Source organism: Macaca nemestrina, chromosome 10, assembly GCF_043159975.1.
Source record: "Macaca nemestrina isolate mMacNem1 chromosome 10, mMacNem.hap1, whole genome shotgun sequence".
Taxonomy (NCBI): Eukaryota; Metazoa; Chordata; class Mammalia; order Primates; family Cercopithecidae; genus Macaca; species Macaca nemestrina.
The window spans coordinates 94,494,066-94,515,571 of NC_092134.1; the positions used below are offsets into that span (position 1 = coordinate 94,494,066).

Genomic DNA, 21,506 nt, shown 5'->3' on the forward strand with positions numbered 1-21,506 from the left:
TAGAAGTAAATGGCAAGAATAACTGGTTATCTCTAGGATGACCAAGGAACTAGTTGCAGTATTTTGTAAGATAGCAAGTTTAGGATGGTTCTGAAGAATGTTTTATCACTAGAAGTACTTATAAATAATCCTAGAGTAACAACCAGCCCTTATTAGAAGAGGCTTTTCTAAGGACTATCAAAATTTTTGTATCCTTTGACTCAAGATTCTACTTCCATGAATTTAGACGAAGAAAATAATCTAAAATAAGTAAAAATACTCTGCATCGAAATCTTCACTTTAGGATTCTTTGTAATTGTGAAAAAAGTAAAAACAACCAAATCCCTGACAATGGGAGGAATGGTTAAAGGAATTATGGTACATTCCATTTATATTTTGAAACTGTATACCTATCTGAAAAATGACCACACATTAAGTGTAAAGCATGGTCATCTTACAAATGAGGGAAAATTCAAAGGATGCATCTCAACATGCTAATTGTAGTTGTGTTAGAGTTATAAGTTATGGTTGATTTTTTTTCTTCTTCTTTTCAAAATTTTGGCAATATAATTATTTCTTTTAGGTGAAAAATTATAGTTATGATTTTTTTTTCTTAAAAGAAGAAGCTGGGTGCAGTGGCTCATGCCTATAATCCCAGCCAGCACTTTGAGAGACTAGTGGGAGGGTTGCTTGAACCCAGGAATTCTAGACTAGCCTGAACAACAACACAGCAAGTCTCCCTCTTTGAAAAAGAAGAGGCCTTCACTTTTTCTCTTTATTATTGGTTAGGTTTCAGCCGTTATTCCTTTTTACTTGCTCAACTTTTCCTAAATCCTCCCTGGAAAAATATGAGCATAAAGCATATTTTAGAAAATGGAAATCTATTTTGGGATGTAACGAAGAAAGGGGACAGAGAAAAGGGGGAAGTGAGGTAGAAAAGTGGATAGTGGATATTTTGGCCAGATGACTCCCCTATTTAGGTTATATTTATTTCTTTTTTTCTCCTACTATGTCAGTGTATTTTAATAATCAGTGTATTTGTCATAGTTAATTCCTAGGCATTTAAAATTTTGTTTTTATCAATTTGTTCCTACTGAAATCAAGTAGAAGCACATTCTAACATATTGCCTATTCTTTTTTTTTCTGTCACTGTTTTAAAAGTTGAGATATAATTCACATATCCTAAAATTTACCTTTTAAAGTGTACAATTCATGTTTTTAGTGTATTCACAAAAGTGTGAATGATCACCACTCTCTAATTACAGAAAATTTTCGTTACTCCAGGAAGATACACTGTACCCATTGGTAGTCACTCACAATTGCCCCTGGCCCCTGGCAGCCACTAATCTGCATTTTGTCTCTGTGGACATTGCATATAAATGGAATCATACCAGATGTGGCCTTTTGTGTCTTGCTTTTTTTTTTTTTTTTTCCTGAGGCGGAGTCTTACTTTGTCACCCAGGCTGGAGTGCAATGCATGACCTTGTCTCACTCCAACCTCTGCCTCCCAGGTTCAAGCCATTCTCCTGCCTCAGCCTTCAGAGCAGCTGGGACTACAGGCATGTACCACCACACCTGACTACTTTTTGTATTTTTAGTAGAGGTGGATTTTCACCATGTTGGCCAGACTGGTGTCGAACTCCTGACCTCAAGTGATCCACCTGCCTCGGCCTCCCAAAGGGCTGGGATTACAGGTGTGAGCCACTGTGCCCAGCTGTGTCTGGCTTCTTTTATTTAACACGGTGTTTTCAAGGGTCAACCATGTTATAACATGTATCAGCACGTCATTCTTTTTTATGGTTGTATAGATAGAATACGTTTTCTTTGTCCATACATCAGTTGATAGACGTTTGGGTTCTTTCCATTTTTTGTCTGTTTATTTTATATTTAATGAAAACCTTTGGACAATAGGAATAATTTCTTTACAGTGTATGCTACCTATTTCTTTATTACTAATTCATATAAGATATAGGGAGATCAATATTGAACTCCTAGGATGAACTTTTTGAATGTTTTCCATAACATATGATGCCTATATTCTATTATAAAGATACAATGCTGGCTAATCACATATAAAGCTAACATTCATACTCCCTCTCCCTTTTATTTGTTGCCTTGTGTACCTATTGGCCTCCTTTTAAAATTGTTCCTTGTCATATTCATCTTTGAACCCTTAGAAAGTTCAGGGTGACATTTACATACCATATAAAAATATGAATGAGCTTGAGATTTGATTTTTAATAGGAAGAAATTGAATGTAGTAAGAAGTTTCAAACTATATGATAATTATAGTTTTTGATAATTCATTAATTTAAAAAACACATTAATTTTGCTTTTATATCAATCATTGTGGCAGGCAATTAAGATATAGTTGTGATAAGATAAAGTCATTTTCTCAAGGAATTCCCATCTGATGAGGCAGAAATATACATAAACCTAAAATGAATGGTCTGCTTGAATTTGAATGCAAAACACGAGGGATTATTTGTTAAATAACAGGATTTAAGTACTAGAAAGGAAGTTTGTAGTGAACTGTCATTCTTAAACTTTGTCCAACAATACAGAATTGAATAAATGATAGAACTGGAATTAAGATATAAGTTCTTTCTTTTTTCCTTTTTTTTCTTTCCTTTCTTTCTTTTTTTTTTTTTTTTTTTTTTAATGAGATGGAGTCTCGCTCTGTCCTCCAGGCTGCAGTACAGTGGTGCAGTCTTGGCTCACCGCAGCCCCCGCCTCCTGGGTTCAAGCGATTCTCCCACCTCAGCCTCCCGAGTAGCTGAGATTACAGGCACGTGCCACCATGCCTGGCTAATTTTGTATTTTTAGTAGAGACAGGGTTTTGCCATGTTGGCCAGGCTGGTCTTGAACTCCTGACCTCAAGTGATTCTCCCACCTTGACCTCCCAAAATGCTGGGATTACAAGCATGAGCCACCGCTCCTGGCCTCTGAGTTCTTTTTAAGTCCAAATTTTTTTCTTAAATTATATGCCTGTAGAATGGCTTGAAGTAATCCTAATTAGTTATCTTTATTTTGAGAGTACCTGGAAACAAATTAATAGTCAATGCAGACATGTTTTATTGTCCATTTACTTTATCCACCATAAGATCCATAGTTATTACAAGGTACTAATCAATATATATTCTTCCTATGTGTACAACAATTTATAATTATTGTATATATTATAAGATGACTCTATTGAAAATATTCTAAACTTTGTTTCTTCCTATCTGTGCCTCAAACAGCAACTAAAACAAGATGTCTAACAAAATTAAATAAGATAACATTTGTAAAGCATTTAGAAAAGTACTTGCATGTAGTAAGCACCAAATGTGTCAAATTTAAGTATGTAACACAGAGATAACCTTTCATTTTTTTCAAAAAGGGATGAGGTATATCTGTATTTATTTGTGTTTGTTGGGATAAAACAGCTGTACCTGTAATAATGTATACAAGGTTGTTGACTCAGATCCTGCTAAGAACTCACAGTTCCCAGGGGTATGGGGAAATATATTTATATAGGAATAGGAAATATTGTGTCTTTCACTTTACTATTTCCACTTATTTAATATTATTTTGCAGCATCAACTTAGACTTCTGGAAGCCCAAAAAAGAAACCAAGAAGTGGTTCTACGTCGCAAAACGGAAGAGGTACAGTAAGCAAGCTGACCATTTGGAAGAAACATTCTGACTTTGAGATATATGATGTCTTTCTATAGACTAAGATAATGAGTCAACCTCTGCTGCAATTTCAGGTTACAGCTCTTCGTCGGCAAGTAAGACCCATGTCAGATAAAGTGGCTGGGAAAGTTACTCGGAAGCTGAGTTCATCTGATGCCCCTGCTCAGGACACAAGTTCCAGTGCAGCTGCTCTCGAAACAGATGCATCAAGGACAGGAGTCCAGCAGAAAATGAGAATTCCTGTGGCGAGAGTCCAGGCCTTACCAACGCCCACAACAAATGGAACCAGGTCTACATAATTCTGTTCCTGCTGACATAATCTTCTTGGCCATTAATACAGAATGTTGTACTTAAATGAAAAAATGGCTCATTATTTGACAGTACACAATCAAATAAGTGCATAAGTAATTATGCTTGTCTGTTTTATATGATTATAGGAAAAAATATCAGAGGAAAGGATTGACTGGCCGAGTGTTTATTTCCAAGACAGCCCGCATGAAGTGGCAGCTCCTTGAGCGCAGAGTCACAGACATCATCATGCAGAAGATGACCATTTCCAACATGGAGGCAGATATGAATAGACTCCTCAAGGTGTGGGAAATAGAAAGTAGATATGCTCCCCCTTAGCTGACTGTTAATTTTACTCTTCCAATTTTGTTTCCCGGGTAAATTTAACACTTACCAAGTTTTGGGGGGGTTTTGATTCTACAGTATATAAATAGATGAACATAATTTCTTAAAATCCAACCTGCTTTCTCAATAGCAACGGGAGGAACTGACAAAAAGACGAGAGAAACTTTCAAAAAGAAGGGAGAAGATAATTAAGGAGAATGGAGAGGGAGATAAAAATGTGGCTAATATCAATGAAGAGATGGAGTCACTGATTGCTAATATAGATTACATCAATGACAGTATTTCTGATTGTCAAGCCAACATAATGCAGATGGAAGAAGCAAAGGTTTGTAATTTTTTGAAAAGTGTAATGGCTTAATGAAAAGTACTTTTGTATTGTTTATCATTCAAAGCACTTTGAGTTTTTACGTGAAGGTGTTTTCTATTTATTGGTCTAATCTAATGCTTAGATTTTACATGTATGCCACTTCCTGCTTGCTTTTCAGATTTCTCTGCTGATTGTGTGATAACATTTATTGTTTATGTAACACATGGGTCATTTTTACATCCCACTTTGGATTCTTAGCTGCTTAAATGTATTTTATCTTTTCAACTAAACCCTATGTTTCTTGGGGTAATGATCATATATTGCACCTATCTGAGCATCTCGTTAGCTAACCCAATACTAGGAAATAAATATATGAAACAATATATAAAACCTTCTGTTTTCAGCTCAAAGTAATGGTCATCATATTATGCTGATTTTATATAGGAAGAAGGTGAGACATTGGATGTTACTGCAGTCATTAATGCCTGCACCCTTACAGAAGCCCGATACCTGCTAGATCACTTCCTGTCAATGGGCATTAATAAGGTCAGATATAACCACACTATTACTGAAAACCTAAGTTTTGACTAATTCATTGTAGTTTTATTTATCTTTCTGTAGTAGCCATTCGCTTTGTAATAAGGAAGAAGATTATTCATAATTGGAAAGTATTTCTTTTACCCTTCTTTAGAGTCAGGAAGAGTGAGAAATATTTAGATCAATTTCATTAGCATGTCGTCTATTATGTTTGTTTATTAGAGCAGATAAACAGCTTAAGAAATAATTCCCCTTTTGCTTTAACAAAGGAAAAATTAGAAAAAAATTTCTCAGTATGCAAACAAGTTTGGTATCATAACTAATTTAACATTGATTCTTTACAGATCAAAAGTGAATCAGAAAAGAAAAAATAATTTAATCATTCTCTTATTTTGAATGTAAATTCTCTAATTTGTCACCTGTAAGAAAACCCTGCCCAAATGTTGAAGATGATAATGGTTTCTGACTCACTTTTTTTTTCCATGTTGAGACTGTTATACTCTTTCTGTTCTTACGCCATCTCACTTCATTTTCACAATGTGCCAAGAGGTAATTATTATTGATCTCATTTTGCATATGAGGAAACTGAGAATCCAGAAGATAACATCTTGGACAGGTGAACTTGTCCATGATCACTAAGCCAGTTAGTGGAGGAGCTGGGATGACTCAAGGTCTATCTGATGTCAAGCCCATATATCATATTCATTTGCTGTTTGATACAGATCTTTGTGTGGTAGATCCTGTTTCATATGACCTAAGATAATTTTTTGTTGTGTTTCAGGGTCTTCAGGCTGCCCAGAAAGAGGCTCAAATTAAAGTACTGGAAGGTCGACTCAAACAAACAGAAATAACCAGTGCTACCCAAAACCAGCTCTTATTCCATATGTTGAAAGAGAAGGCAGAATTAAATCCTGAGCTAGATGCTTTACTAGGCCATGCTTTACAAGGTAATTTGTACTCGATTTTAGTTAAATGAATTTGCATGGTAGCTTTGCTTTTTCAACATGGTATAGTATATCCCTTTCCCCTATGGCTTGACTGAATAGATGCTATATTTACTCATGCTTTTAATAATTATTCTTTCTTTAATTTGCATGTATACATTTTGGCAAGGTAATTGTTGTTATTCCAAGAAATGATTACCAACTTAAAATGGCTTACTTAACCTTATTAAGCAATTAGTTTTTATGGGCAAAGAAGACCAATCAAGTTTTCGTATTGGTTATCTAAATTACTTAAAATATTAACCAAGTTTCTTTACTTTACTCTGTGTAGCTCACTGCCTTAAAAATAAATTTATAAGTGTTTGCTATGGCATCTATTCTACATGTAAATGGTACATAATCTTGTTTTATGTGGGAGTTTTTAACATTGGATCTGTTTTGATTGGAGTATTGCTTTTTGTTTCCTTTTTGCTGTTATTTACACAGATCTAGATAGCGTACCATTAGGTAAGTATGTTTAGCTTTCTGTGTATCCTACAGCTGCATGAATTACTAATTGTTCATGTACACTAATTGTGGTACATCTTATTTTAAAGATTTTTATTGGTGGTCAAGTGGTTTTTGCATGATCTTTTTTGAAATGTATCCATGGCCACAAACACACTAAGTCTTTTATCTTTATTAAACATTCCTGATTTTAAAATTCTTAGATGTTTAAAGAAGTATGCTTTTGTTAGTTGTCGCTTTTATTATTTGAGTTCCAGTTGTGGCTCCAGTTTCTTAAACCCCCTGTCTTCTTTCTCTTTCTTATAGAAAAACATAATATATATGTTCTGTTAAATTTTTAAAATATATCTATTAACGTGCATCTATTGTTTTAACCTCATAAATAACTTTCTTCTGTATATATCTTTGTGTATGTATATATATATATTCTTATCTGTTTATTTTTGTAAAGTTAGGCACACATTTTTAAATATTGTAAACTGAACAAAACTATCCAAAGGATTTTATCAGAACAGGTTGAAACAGTATTGGTCAGGCTGTTCAAGTACCTGGCATTATAACTAGCCCTTTTCCATTCCATGTGTTATCAAGCATGTTTCTTTGCCTCCTCCTTCCTCTGTCCCTCTCACTCTTCGTCTCCCTCCCTCTCTTCCTTCTCCTCCCCAGTCGGTCCTCCTCCTCTTTTTTCCCTCCTCCTCTTCTTTCTCTTCCTCCTTCTTCTTCCTCTCCTCCTCCTCTTCTTTATCTTTCTCCTCCTCCTTCGTCTTTCTCCTCCTTCTTTTTCTCCTTCTCCTTCTCTTTGTTCTTCTTAGTGGCTCAATTCATAGTAATATATGCTCTCTTTTAACTCGAAAGATAAATTATTTGATGTCTTTATGTGCAGAAGAATATTAAATTGGTAATTTGATGAGCAGTGTTACTGTTTTCCAACTTTCTTTTTTTTGAGACGGAGTCTCGCTCTATTGCCCAGGCTGGAGTGCAGTGGCCGGATCTCAGCTCACTGTAAGCTCTGCCTCCCGGGTTTATGCCATTCTCCTGCCTCAACCTCCCGAGTAGCTGGGACTACAGGTGCCCGCCACTTCGCCCGGCTAGTTTTTTGTATTTTTTTAAGTAGAGACGGGGTTTCACCGTGTTAGACAGGCTGGTCTCGATCTCCTGACCTCGTGATCCGCCCGTCTCGGCCTCCCAAAGTGCTGGGATTACAGGCTTGAGCCACCGCACCTGGCCCTGTTTTCCAACTTTCAAACAAATTTCAATTTTCTGGAGCTTAAAGAAAGGTCAGAAGCAGAGAGTAGGAACTCATTCAGCTAATGTAACCTATGACTCATGGCAGAAATTTGCCCTAGGAACTGGGGCTCTTCTAGACGAAAGGAGCCAAATAAAAAGCATGAGATGAGAAAACAATGAAATTTAAATCCACAGAAGCTAGAAAGTCATAGGTACATTGCTTTAAATATCATTTAGTTGTTCTCCAGTTTTATCACAATCATTGGGCTCTATGCTGGGATCCAAAGATGAGTGAGATGCTGAACTTGTCCTTATGGACTTGATGCCCTGCTGAGGAGGAGAGACTATGAACGGATTATGATATATTGCAGTGAAGGCAATGATTGAGATCTATAGACTTATGGGAGCACAGAGTAGGACCACCTAACAAGAATGGAGGAGTTAATGAAGGCTTTCTGGATGAGGTGACATTTAAGCTAAAATATAAGTGGAGAAAAAGAGTTAGCCAGGAAAAAGACAAGGTTGAATGGGAGCCAGAGAGTCGCTCCAGGCACAGGGGCAGCAAAAGCTAAGGCATCGGAATTTAGCCACACTTTTGTGTACCTGAGGCCTACAAACAGGTTGATGCTCCAGAGCAGCAAGTTCATGACATGGAATGATGAAATTTAAGGCTAGAGGATGAACCAGGGCCAGCGCCCCATGCTCACAGGGTTGTACTTTTGTAGCTTTTAAAGAACATCCTGATTTTTCTGTGTCTGTTTTGGGATCCCAAAGGTCACCACTATCATCAGAGATTTGCTAGAAGACTCACAGGGCTTAGTATATGGTTGTATTCATGACTTAAGATTTATGATATCAATGTTCATAAGGGGAAAAGACACAGATGGCCTCTGGAAGAATCCATGTCCAGGCATTTGTATCTCTCTCCCTCCCATGAGAGATCACACAGAGTGCTTTCTTTCCCCAGAACAAAAAACACAGCAATATTGGTGCAATGTTTATATCCAGAAAGTCCAGTAGATGCTCAGTGCCCAAGGGTTTTACTGGGGATGGTGAGTGACATATGTACCTTCTGTTGGTCTAGACTTCCAGAAGGAAAGCAAGTGTTCAGCATAAGCCATATTATTTGCAATTTCTAATGTACAGTGAGCCACTTTTATTAGTTAATAGTTGACTGGAGACACTCTGAGAGCTGTTTTCATATGTCAGCCAAAGTCCAGTTTTCCAAGCAGACCTTTCTAAGGACAGCAGTCTCAGGGGCTGCAATGTTAAATTTTTAAATATATAATTAGTATATGGAAACTACACACACACACACACACACACACACACACACGTTTTTAAAATAATAACTTTAATGGAAGACTTTTAAAAATCCAGTTATTTGGTTAACTTCCAGTGAAGTGAGACAGTGAAACTCTATAATGATATAGATTAACTTTAGGGTATTTGGGAGTTTTGTTTTGTCTTTGTCTTTAAAGCTACTGTGATAAAAGAAGCTAATTTTGGGCTAGAGTTGTGTTCTCAGAGTTGAGAGTACAACAGTGAGTTGTTGGTGTGTCCTGCTGCCCAGATTACTATAATACTTCAGACCAAACTTGGTACTGAAGAGGGTCTGAGTTGGTGACCATCTGGGTGGGATCCTCTGGGCTCTGGCCAGACTGGTTCTGTGAAGACACCATTATCTCTAACTAAGGCATACAGGCATAAGCAGGAGTTAAGAGCTTTTTACGAAGGACTTGCATGATGTTTAACATTTAATTCTATCACACTCTGCAAGATAAATACTAGCAAATCTTAGCCTGCTGTTAAAACACAGAGGGAAAACAGAGGCTAGGTTTGTCATTTCTTTATAACATAATTTTCTATATTCTTTACTAATTCAGTAACTTGGCCGGGCGCGGTGGCTCAAGCCTGTAATCCCAGCACTTTGGGAGGCCGAGACGGGTGGATCACGAGGTCAGGAGATCGAGACCACCCTGGCTGACATGGTGAAACCCCGTCTCTACTAAAAAATACAAAAAACTAGCCGGGCGAGGTGGCGGGCGCCTGTAGTCCCAGCTACTCGGGAGGCTGAGGCAGGAGAATGGCATGAACCCGGGAGGCGGAGCTTGCAGTGAGCTGAGATCCGGCCACTGCACTCCAGCCTGGGCGGCAGAGCGAGACTCCGTCTCAAAAAAAAAATAAAAATAAAAATTAAAAAAAAAAATAATAATAATTCAGTACCTTAGAACTCAATTATCCTTTCTGTGAAGCAAGTCCTTGAGCCTTCCTCTAATGAGATACATAATGCCTTCAAAATCACCATTTTTTTTTTCACTTCAGAAAGTAAACCCCTTTGAGTGAGTCCTAGATATGATTCTATTTTAGATAATAGTACCAAGTCTTACTGAACAATGAGAAAGGAAGGGAACACTTGTGGAGAGAAATGAATCAATTGACTAATGTTGCCATAGTCTACCTGTATTATATAAAATTTAAAATTAAAAGGGGATGAACTGTATATATTGTTCTTTAATGTATATGTTGCCCATAATTTTGTCTTTAGATTTATGAAATGATTTTTATAATAAAATGTATACATTAAAACAGCCTACACCGATGTTAGGGGCTTGCTGGCATTTTAAGTCGTTTACTTTCTGTGGCTGTTTTATTTACTGACTTCCTAACAGTTTTATGTTTAATTCTTCTCCCTTTTCACTAGTCAGCTACAGTTGTTCTGAAATAGTAGTGGTTTCTTTGTATTAGTTTACAGAACTGTTGCATGCAAACCTATTGGTTTTGTCTTCTGTGTTCATGTGAATGAGCTGCATGCTGATGTGTGACTTCTGAACACCCTCATACACACCTTCTCTCTTTCTATATGAAAGCAAAAATACAGAAATTAAAAAAGGAAAAATATCTAAGTACATTGGCATAACTGATAAAGTATAACAACTATATTTATACTTTATGTAGTATTCTTGGTTGGCTTAGTACATTAAAGGAGGCCCATGTAGCGTTTACTTTATATTTTTAAACAGTAGATTCTTGTATGTTTGGATGGTACAGGATACATACATAATTCTGCAATAGTCATATGTACTCATCTCATTCAGAAGGATGTTATTCTTCTATACTCTACCATTCAAAGTCATGGTTTTCCTGTTTGAACATGTTTTACTCGTTCTAGAACACACAATCAAAGGAGAGTTTTTAGAAATACTTTTCTACAATTCTATCTATTTAGATTCAGTTACTAAAACCATCGTGCCCATATTGAGATGTTGAGCTATTGTTTATTACAGCATGTGGATTGCAGTCACCATTCAAACTGTGACATGGGGACAATGCTTACATTTTAAACATTTTTTTGTAGAAAACGTAGAGGATAGTACTGATGAGGATGCACCTTTAAACAGCCCAGGATCAGAAGGAAGGTAAGAAGGCATTTAGAAACAATAGAGTTGACTTATTTACATAATATTTTAAATACTTTTATCTCGTTGTATCAAATAATTACCATAAAACAAATAATTTTCAATCTAATGGCCTAGTGAATAGCACTTAGAAACAGTAAATAGAAACCAAGTTAAGTTACGCTTAACCATCATACATTTTAAAATGAAAATATTGAAATATTTAAGGAACATAAATGAATTATTTTTAAATTAGTTCATTTTGACTTTAAATATTGTCTTTCTGTATTTCCCATAGGCATATAAATTTTTTGTAGTCATTGATATAGAGGAGCTATAGCTTTCTATAATAATTTTCTATTTAATCTTGTGCTTAATTATTTATTTGCACATAGCACACTGTCTTCAGATCTCATGAAGCTTTGTGGTGAAGTGAAACCTAAGAGCAAGGTAAGAAGAACTGAAAGTATCAGGTAAACATGTTTTACACTGTTATTTGTTATTGCTATTAAACACATAGGTTCATATTTGACTCTTAATAGATTAGCAAGAGGGCCTGGTTTTACTAAATATCTTCTTTATTTATTTATTTATTTTTTTTTTTATCATATTTCCCTTTAAGTGGTAACTGAAAAAATTTATATTAAAAAATTTCTCTGGCCAGGTACGGTGGCTCACACCTGTAATTCCAGCATTTTGGGAGGCTGAGGCAGGTGGATCATGAGGTCAGGAGATCGAGACCATCCTGGCTAACACGGTGAAAACCTGTCTCTACTAAAAATACAAAAAAAAAAAAAAAAAAAGCCATGCGTGGTGGTGGGCACCTGTAGTCCCAGCTATTCAGGAGGCTGAAGCAGGAGAATCTCTTGAACCCGGGAGGTGACGCTTGCAGTGAGCCGAGATTGCGCAACTGCCCTCTAGTCTGGGCGACAGAGCAAGACTTTGTCTCAAAAAAAAAAAAATTCTCCTTGGTGGAAATTGGGCTTTACTGTATTCTTATATTTTTCCCACTGGATAACACAATTATGGATGGTGATTCTTAAGCTGCTGATTAACTAAATTGTAGACTGTGTAGTGCCATACAATATCATTAGATTGGCAGGAGATTTCTTAAATTTTAGCATTCTAGTGTGTTCTTAAGTATTTCTTATTTAACCGTGCCTTGAGGTGGTTTTAAAAATAATCCAGTCCGTAATTATTATGTGTTAAAAACTTACAAAGCTATAATGCATATTTATAGGGTTTTTAAAAAATGATATAAATTACACACACAGTTAAATGTGTGAGCTACCTAATGGTACATATCAGGTTGAATGCGGTAGCATTTGATAGTAGGTGATTTGACTAACAATCCTACAATGTTTGAAAACAAAGAATTCTTGCGGTGCTTATTGAATATTGTTGAGTGAATGGATTGAATCAGGACCTGAAATAATAATACTGTGCAATGGGTAGTGTATATTTAAGGCCCACAGTGGTTAATCAGGTAATGCAAATGACTAATTTAGCTGGATATACAATAACAAATGGGTCATCATTATGTCTACCTGGAGAGTACATGTCCCATCTAAAAGGAAATAGCCACCATCAAGTTTTGCTCATTTTTACCATGTGGGAATATGAGCCTAAGGCTACCAGATCCTTTGTTTTTTCAAGAGAATTCTCAAATACGAATTTTTACATAAATTTCTCAGATTATTAAAACACTGGTCAAGCCAATCAAAAAACATCTCCAGGCTCTTACACATGGTCTTTGAGCTGTTGGCTTGGCAGCATGTAGTTTGTGTTTTATTATTCTAAGTGTCTAAACAGAAGTTAACAAAACTCAAAGAAAACATTCTGCTATGGTTTGGATCTAGTCCTAAGCAAAGGAGAGAATCTCTTAAGATAAATTTTATCTTTTGGGCCCTGAGAAAGCCTATTTAATTATGCCACTGTGGGACATTAGAGAGAGATGTGAAGTGGTGGCCTAAAGGTCATCTCCTAAAAGAACCCCCTGGGTTAAGAATTCCCAAGAAAAATTTCATGTCTGCTCTAGGCTCTTGGCTGTGGAGAGAATTAAGAGTGTAAAAAATGGCTACAGGGCTTTCTCTTTTCTGAAGTGCTACCTGCTACTCCGTTTGAACTGCTGAGATGCCTGAAAAGCATCTCATATCATTTCTTTTTCATTTATTGAAAAAAATGAAGTTGATTATATATTTTAAATTTGTGTGTACCAGCACTGTGTTAGGAGCCGGGGCTATACAGCTGAAAAAACAGGTTTGCTGCTTTCTAGAGGCCTATAATCTGGTAAACCACTTGATTATCTGTTCAGTGACATCAACAACTAACTGAGCAATAACCGGATAGTCACTTGGTTTTCAAGAGTAAGGAAAGGAATGCTTATAGTGAGTTTAGATTTTAGGAAAATAACCTTTACTTGCCTCAGCAGGCTGCCCAAAGCTGATACTGGCTGGTGTTGTCCAGTGGGCAGATTAAACATCTATTTAAGGTATCATGGGAAGAGGCTTACAATAACTGAAAAAAACTTGTATTAGAAAAAGAAATTAAGCATGGGAAAAAACAGGATTTAGTTGAGCTTCCCTGCAATTATCTTTTGGTTTAATGTCTTTCTTCCTTTTTTTTTTTGTTTTTTTTTGTTAAATTATATTTTGAGGGAGCTGGCCGCAAGTGGCAGGAGAGCACAGTAATGTTGGAGGCAGACAGCCTGGCTTTGAATCTGGCTTTGTCACTTACTAGCTGTATGACCTTAGGCAAATTACTTAGCTTTTTTGCGCCTCAGTTTCCTCGATTGGGAATTGAGATAATGATATTACTCCTGCTAATATAATAATGTGTGTGGAACAGTGCCTGGCATATAAGTACAATACAAATGTTGGCTATTATTTTGGCCTCTAAAGGTTTTGTCCAGCTATAGCTCAGGCTTGTCACTATCTCACATGCTATGTTTGGCACACCTTCTAGGAAAAGACACACTAAATGTTTTTACCTATTTCAAACTCATATAAATCTCTGTTCCCTAATCATCTTCTATGCAAGAGTTTGCTCCTGATTGCTTTTCCTTCCATTCTTTGACTAGGCCCGAAGGAGAACCACCACTCAGATGGAATTGCTGTATGCAGATAGCAGTGAACTAGCTTCAGACACTAGTACAGGAGATGCCTCCTTGCCTGGCCCTCTTACACCTGTTGCAGAAGGGCAAGAGATTGGAATGAATACAGAGACAAGTGGTACTTCTGCTAGGGAAAAAGAGCTCTCTCCCCCACCTGGCTTACCTTCTAAGATAGGCAGCATGTAAGTTTGGCCCAGCTACACTAACTTCTTTTCTTTTGGCTTTTTTTTTTTTTTTAAAGTATGCATGTTGCTAATTTCTTATTTCTATTATTTAAAATTTATGTAAATTTGATCTCTGGTTTTCGAAATAATTTGTTAGGTCTTGTCTCCCCTAATTTATTGGAGAGTTGAAATAATTTGAAAGGTCCTTTGTTGAATTGCTTTGTCTTGTTGCCAAGTTTTAGGATCATTCTTAAGAGTTATAATTTTTATAACATCTGAGTTGTGAATTACAGACAATACTTATATAGAAACACCTAAATTAAAGTTATACCTATAAAACTGTTATGTAACTATTATGCATAAACAGAAAGTTTAGACTCTTAAATTTTCTCTAAATTACCTATATCCTAGTTTTGAGAGAGCTGTCAGGATAGTAAATCTTTGCTGACTCTTTTTAAAGAAAAAAGAAAATACCAATTACAAATTTAATACATTTTCAACTTTCCTAATTTTTTACCTTGAAGCATATTGTTTATCTGGGATGAGTGATGCCCCAAAAAATATTTGTATTGGTATTATTAAAGATTTGAAGAAGGAAATATTCTCTTTCTTATGATAATCTGAACAAAAAACCTTCTATTCAAAATAAATCTTGCATGGACTATTTTCAATTATTATCTTGAGGACAAAGAAAGATTTTCCCACATAGTCCTGTGTGTGTGCGTATGTGTGTGTGTGCATATGTGTACCATGTGTGCATGTGTGTGTTTTGATAGTTATATTAATATTAAATTAGTTCACTGGTAAAGATTGTTAACGTCATTTTTCAAACTAATCCTCACATGTGATCTAGCAGATAATTTATGGAATGAATACATCTCTGCACTGAAGAATATTCCCCCCCCCCAAAAGTGGCACACACTATATGATATGTGAATAATACGAAATAACAAACTTTCCACACCTGAATAGCTGTTTCTCATAATATTCTTCATTTTATGAGGATATTTCCATTGTTTTCCATTCAGTAATCCCATCTGCTACCTTTTGTTCCAGAATTAATTTTAATGATGACAGAACTTTCTTGCATGTGCTTGAGGTGGCCTATGTAATTAACTGTTGGATCTGCTGTTAGAGATTGCTAACCAGTATAGTTTATGGCTTCATTGCTTTTGTGATAAGATGAGAGTAGAAGAAATGCTTTTGGAGAAGGTAGTGATATAGAGCTGAGGTCAGATTTTAGGAACTAGCATGTGTTAGGTGTTTAGCTTGTCAGATGAGTGAGACTTGGGAACTTCAAGACTAAATCTAAGGCCTGGAATCCAGATTCAGGTAATCTCTTCTATTTGTCTTTTTACATTTTAAAAATGTATCGTTTATGACAGGTTATAAAAAATATCTTTTGGCCTCTGCCTCTAGATAACTTAGTTTATAGTTTTCATAAATTCACATGCTTATACTCATATATTTGTAATTCTTTATACATTGTGAGAGTTTGGTCACTCACTTAGTGCAGTAACTCTTCTAAGCCATTACTGCATAACTTTTACTCAAGTGATCCTTGTACTTTAAATGATGCAGGATTGCTAAAATGTGATTTCCTGATTAGAAAAATCAAGTACACAAAATTTAATTACATGTAGTTTTTGCTTTAAATAGGAATCATGTAAACCCATTCTGGAAGTCTTGCTGTCTAATTCCTTAGTGGGTTTTTTTTCCCCCAGACTTTTTCTTTTTTTTAGGTGGAGTCTTGCTCTGTCGCCCAGGCTGGAGTGCAGTGCTGTGATCTTGGCTCACTGTAGTCTCTGCCTCCTGGCTTCAAGCGATTCTCCTGCCTCAGCCTCCCAAGTAGCTGGGATTACAGGCGCCCACCACCACACTCAGCTAATTTTTGTATTTTTAGTAGAAACAGAGTTTCACCATGTTGTCCAGGCTGGTCTTGAACTCATAACCTCAAGTGACTCATCCACCTCAGCCTCCCAAAGTGTTGGGATTACAGGTGTGAGCCACCATGCCTGGCCCAGACATTTTTTTTTTTTTTCAGTTACAATTCATTACCACTGTATACAAAAATTATTTTCTTGAATTTTTAATTACAAGCAGACATTTGGCATTTAAAATATTTAAGGCAAGAATACTTTATTACTAAAATATACATAGATACAAATTAAATACTAGCTAAGTAAAATAATTATGTATTTTTGTGTGTATGATTACCTATAGAACTATTTTGTGATCATGTCTCAATATTAATTTGTTAAATCTCATTGTTTCTTAAATTCTGATATGCTAATATTTTTGTTCTTACAAAACTATAAAGACAATTTTTCTTCATCTGAAATAATTACCAGTGAAATTAAAACACATCCAAAATATTTGTTGTAGCTATTAGGCAGCATATCATTGATATTTATATTCAAAGATGATAAGTTGTTATATATTTAATAAGATCACCAGTTTAAAAATTATGGTTGTTGAGCTTCCAGCAACTAAAAATAACTCATGTAATATTTTCCTATGTTAGTTTTATTTTTTGTTCTCAAGTAATAATCTTTCTCAGGTTCCAGTTATTAACCTATTACAAATTTTAGATTGACTATCTACCAAAGTTGTATGTGCAAATTTAGAATTAGGTAATTAAAGAATCTTATTTTACTTTAGTTCCAGGCAGTCATCTCTACCAGAAAAAAAAATTCCAGAGCCTTCTCCTGTAACAAGGAGAAAGGCATACGAGAAAGCAGAAAAATCAAAGGCCAAGGAACAAAAGCAGTAAGTGACTAATGTTTTTTACCTGCTAGACTATATTAAATGCCTGCTGCACTTAGTGCTAAAGACAGTCATGAAATTATTTTCCAGATTTCGGCTGGCACTGTGGTTATGACTATTTGACTAATCAAGACAGTCAAGTCAGCTTTTGGCTTGACTCAGTGGTCTAATATTCTTGGTCATATACATACTTGTAAAAATATTTGAGCACTTGTCCCTGAACGTGTCCACTTACTTATTTTCCAGTTATTTGTGTATATCATTTTAAGAGTTAATATATACTTGAGGTAAGGCTTATTAAGTCTATATTTCAAATAGTCTTCTATTAATAGAAAAATTTATAATTAATTTTGACCATCATTGCAATGTCAGCTAAAACTGACCTTGACCCTACCTCTTTACAGTAGCTGACAGAAAAACTAATAAATCATAGGGTGTGTTGTTGTGCCATTTTCTTGCTGCTCTGTCATGTTTACATTGTTGGTATTATCCTCAGTGTTTTTTTTGTGTGTTTTGTGAGGGTTAGTTTACTTAGCAGTACATAATGTAATCTGATGATCCACTTAACTGGGCATTTAAAAATTGCAGCATGACAGCATGCAGAAGTTGATTGGATTAGAACCAGTGTTACCCTGCCACCCCTCCCTCAGTTTGCCTGTTCTGCATGTGACAGGTAGATCTAAGACATGTCCTTGAGGGAAAGCATTTATGCGAATTTACATTTAAATATTAGCGAAGTAAATTACTTTAATTTCTTTAACAAAAAATAAATGTGAATATATTTAAAAGGAAGTGTTCATTTATTTTCTGTGCCTAAATGGACAATTCTATACCATCCACTACCCTGTACCAAGATGCACACTCTCCTTTTTGACCACGAGTTTAACTGACTTGAATGTCATAGAAATTATCCTCCTTATCACCCTTGCTTCCTGTACTTAAAGACGTAGTTTGCCTGTTTCTACTGAATTGAATCTCTCAAGAATAATTGGGAAATGGGGATGGAGCGCATAAGTGATTTAAAAATAGATGAATGAATCAACTGAATAAGCAAACTTCTCATAAGCTCTCTGGGTCTCTTTCCTCATCTGTAAAGTGAGAAACTTGCTCTTGATTCTAAAATTGTATGATTTTAAATGTGGCTTGCTTTATTTTTATACTGACTTCTGATTTCAACAGTCAGAATCTTCTCTTTAGTGCCATCTTGTGGCCAATGTAACAAAATCCAGTGAAAAGAGATTTTAAAAATTGTTCAGAATGCATTTTATCTTACCAATAAGGAAGAGAGAAAGGAAAGAAGGAGTTCTCTAATAAAAAGATTTTTTTTAAAGAGCATGTTTCTTATAACTTTTCTAACAAATCATAACAATTAAAGCCACCTACTTTATGTTCTTTTTTTCTTGTAGCTCAGATTCTGGAACTTCAGAGGCTAGTCTTTCACCTCCTTCTTCCCCACCAAGCCGGCCCCGTAATGAACTGAATGTTTTTAATCGTCTTACTGTTTCTCAGGGAAACACATCAGTTCAGCAGGATAAGTAAGTCATTATGGAAGAGAGCCCCAATTATATATATAATATTCTGAACCTGTCAGTACAGTCTGTAGAAAACATGTAGTCATCTCTGTGTAGGCGAGGGAGCCTGACTTGTGAACTCTTACCATATTTTATGCATCTTTCCAATGGGAAAGGAACCATGCAGCCAAAATTAGAGAAAATTATTTTCCTGCTGAACATTATTCCCTGTTGTAGATTTGTATTGCTATTCCTTCAGCACTTGTCTTGCCTTTTGTTTTACAAGTAAATTAGAACTGAAAAATCTTTGAGACCACTTGATGTTTAAATTTTTGAAGATTCCTTAGCTTCTATCAGCCCACAAAAGCCTCTAATTTAGATAGCCTGAGTTGGAAAGAGGCAAATTACTTTACTTCTGGGGGATATAACAGTTTACAAAGACCACTGTTACATGTGCAACATGTTATTGTCATCTGATTGTTCTAGACAAGTTCACCACAAAATTTCAGTAATTGTGTTCTTGGAATAAAACAATCACCTTTACGGATGGAGAGAGTAGGACTGGGAGCGGGGTGGAGAAGTTGAAGGGATGTGGAAAATGTAATGTAATTGTCATCAAATTTGAAATGACAAAGTATCCACACATTGAGCCAGAATCTCTCTTGCAAGAATGCCGTACTAACAATACTGCCATAAGGTATTTATTAACTCTGACTTGTCTGCTTGGACTCGGAATGATAATGATTATTTTCTGCTATTACCACCCTGTATGTATCAATATCTCTAAAATTTATAGGATGCCATTTAAGATCTGTCTGGCATGTTTAGATCATTTTAAATGGCTCTATAAACTTAGAGAATCATGCCATAATTTTTAAAGAATTATAAATATGCTTAATTTATGGATAATTCTTTTATTTATGGATCCTTCATTAGATTTTAATATGGTTTAATTAGTAGAAGACATGTTCTTTAAATTGATATAGGTAGGTAAATATTTTCCTGTGTTATTAAACAAAATATTCTTTAACATTGTAAGTTATTTCTGTCATTAATTGAGAAAAGTTGAACATTAGGAATAGTTTTGGAAAGTCAAGTTTCACTAGGTATATGAAGAGTTGCTAAATTTGTGTCTACCTTGCCTTCACAGTCAGAACATTTTCTGTCAATCTTTTGATAATCCTGACAACCTAATCACAGTTCCATATTTTTTACTGAAACACTTTATGAGCTACCAATCATTTGACTCTTTTGTCATCTCTATAAACTAAAATGTAGAATAACTGACTACTCTACACTTTCAAAAACTTGCCTACCTCCTTACATTACTTTCTCTGGGGCTACTTTTTGAGACTACCATATCCCACTAGCAAGACGCAGATCCCGCACATTGTTTCTAGTTACATTCTATGCCAACACTCACCATATCCTCATTCTCCTCAAGCCTGTTGTACAGTCTAAATAGATTTTCATAATAACCAGACTCACTGCAGTCTTGGAGGCCTCAAGGTAGGGCTAACAAGAGTGACTTGTCTATTTTAAAAGTCCACTAAAGTACCCCAGCTATTATTAAGATGCTCTCTAGTCAAAAGAACTCAGTGTTTTTGAAATAAGCTAAAACCAAAGGTTGTTAAATGAGTGACTTGCTTTCTATGGAAAAACACAATCTATTTGTGTAACTTCAACATTAGCGTCTGTATCTAAAGTAATCATTATCAAGATGAATGAAATTGATGAACTGTTATTGAAATGGGAAAATTTTTCCAGGACTAGCCAAATTAAATGGAGCAAACCTTCAAGGGCTATATCTCATGTACTTGATATTGTTCTTCTCCAAGGACTAAATTTAGAAGTGAGGATAGATTTTGTATATCAGTATTAGAAAAATTTTAGTCCCCAAAGTCTTGCTAGAAGACATAAATATCAAACTCTTTACGTGACTTAGCTATACCTTAAATATGCTAATATCCAGTGCAAATAGAAAAGCAGGGCACTATGAAGGAAATGTTTGCTATATATCTGTTATTCATGCTGTTGATTTTGAGTCCAGAGTCAGTGTCCTTACCTGTTGACATCTGTATTCTTTCTCTCATAATTCTAACTCTTTCACTATAGGTCTGATGAAAGTGACTCCTCTCTGTCGGAGGTACACAGGTACTTTCTTTCCTGCCTTTCCTACATTCTGGAATTTCATTGATGTTCTAAAATGCCTTCCTAGAAATTCTAAGCAAGTCTCTTTTTTGTTGCATGCATCACTTGCTGTAAATCTCATAAATGCACTAATATTTCTAAACATGATAATTTTAATACATTTTTGTGATCATACCTTTTAGATAAAGTAGTGGGTTTTTTTTGTATAATAGTTTAAAAATTGTGATACCTGTTTTCTGTCTGTAATCTAAATCTTTTCTTTAAAAGAAATCAAGTTTTGTGAATATTGATGTCAAGAAGGTTTCTTATTCTCAACGATTAAGTATTTCTAATGCCTCAAAGTGTGTGAGGTAGATAAGACATTTTGTTTTGTTGGTTTAGCAATTTTAAGTAAAAAGATTATATGATTAAAAATAAAAGTATGCTAGAGAAAAAAAGGATACTGTTGTACCAAAAATTAAAAAGAATAAGAAATAAACACTAAGGAAGCATTTTTTTAAATGAATATTTTTAAGAATAGGTGCAGCTTTAAAAATAACTGGTATTTTTTTTCTCATGTTATGGATTTTTCTGGGGGTCCTTAACTTCTCTT

The 21,506-nt window shown here is 35.4% G+C and overlaps 1 protein-coding gene and 1 long non-coding RNA gene across 18 annotated transcripts in view; one reads left to right on the top strand and one right to left on the bottom strand.

Annotated features, from left to right (window-relative positions):
- Positions 1-21,506, top strand: part of LOC105470146 (kinesin family member 21A) — a 159,155-nt gene that overhangs the window by 108,733 nt on the left and 28,916 nt on the right. For 6 of the 17 annotated variants that reach the window (XM_024789242.2, XM_071071874.1, XM_071071875.1 and 3 more), the window contains 13 exons: positions 3,559-3,627; positions 3,732-3,946; positions 4,095-4,248; positions 4,421-4,615; positions 5,042-5,143; positions 5,916-6,081; positions 6,565-6,585; positions 11,171-11,231; positions 11,606-11,660; positions 14,290-14,504; positions 17,148-17,255; positions 18,659-18,787; positions 20,879-20,917. In XM_024789242.2, the coding sequence (XP_024645010.2) occupies positions 3,559-3,627; positions 3,732-3,946; positions 4,095-4,248; positions 4,421-4,615; positions 5,042-5,143; positions 5,916-6,081; positions 6,565-6,585; positions 11,171-11,231; positions 11,606-11,660; positions 14,290-14,504; positions 17,148-17,255; positions 18,659-18,787; positions 20,879-20,917 (1,529 nt within the window). The remainder of the gene's footprint in view (positions 1-3,558; positions 3,628-3,731; positions 3,947-4,094; positions 4,249-4,420; positions 4,616-5,041; positions 5,144-5,915; positions 6,082-6,564; positions 6,586-11,170; positions 11,232-11,605; positions 11,661-14,289; positions 14,505-17,147; positions 17,256-18,658; positions 18,788-20,878; positions 20,918-21,506) is intronic. The other 11 variants (XM_071071883.1, XM_071071884.1, XM_071071885.1 and 8 more) reach the window with 7 other exon arrangements.
- Positions 8,954-20,920, bottom strand: LOC105470145 (uncharacterized). The gene is made up of 3 exons (XR_980334.2): positions 20,829-20,920; positions 10,873-10,980; positions 8,954-9,072 (listed from the first exon to the last, which is right to left on the bottom strand). It is a non-coding gene; the product is annotated as an uncharacterized lncRNA (long non-coding RNA).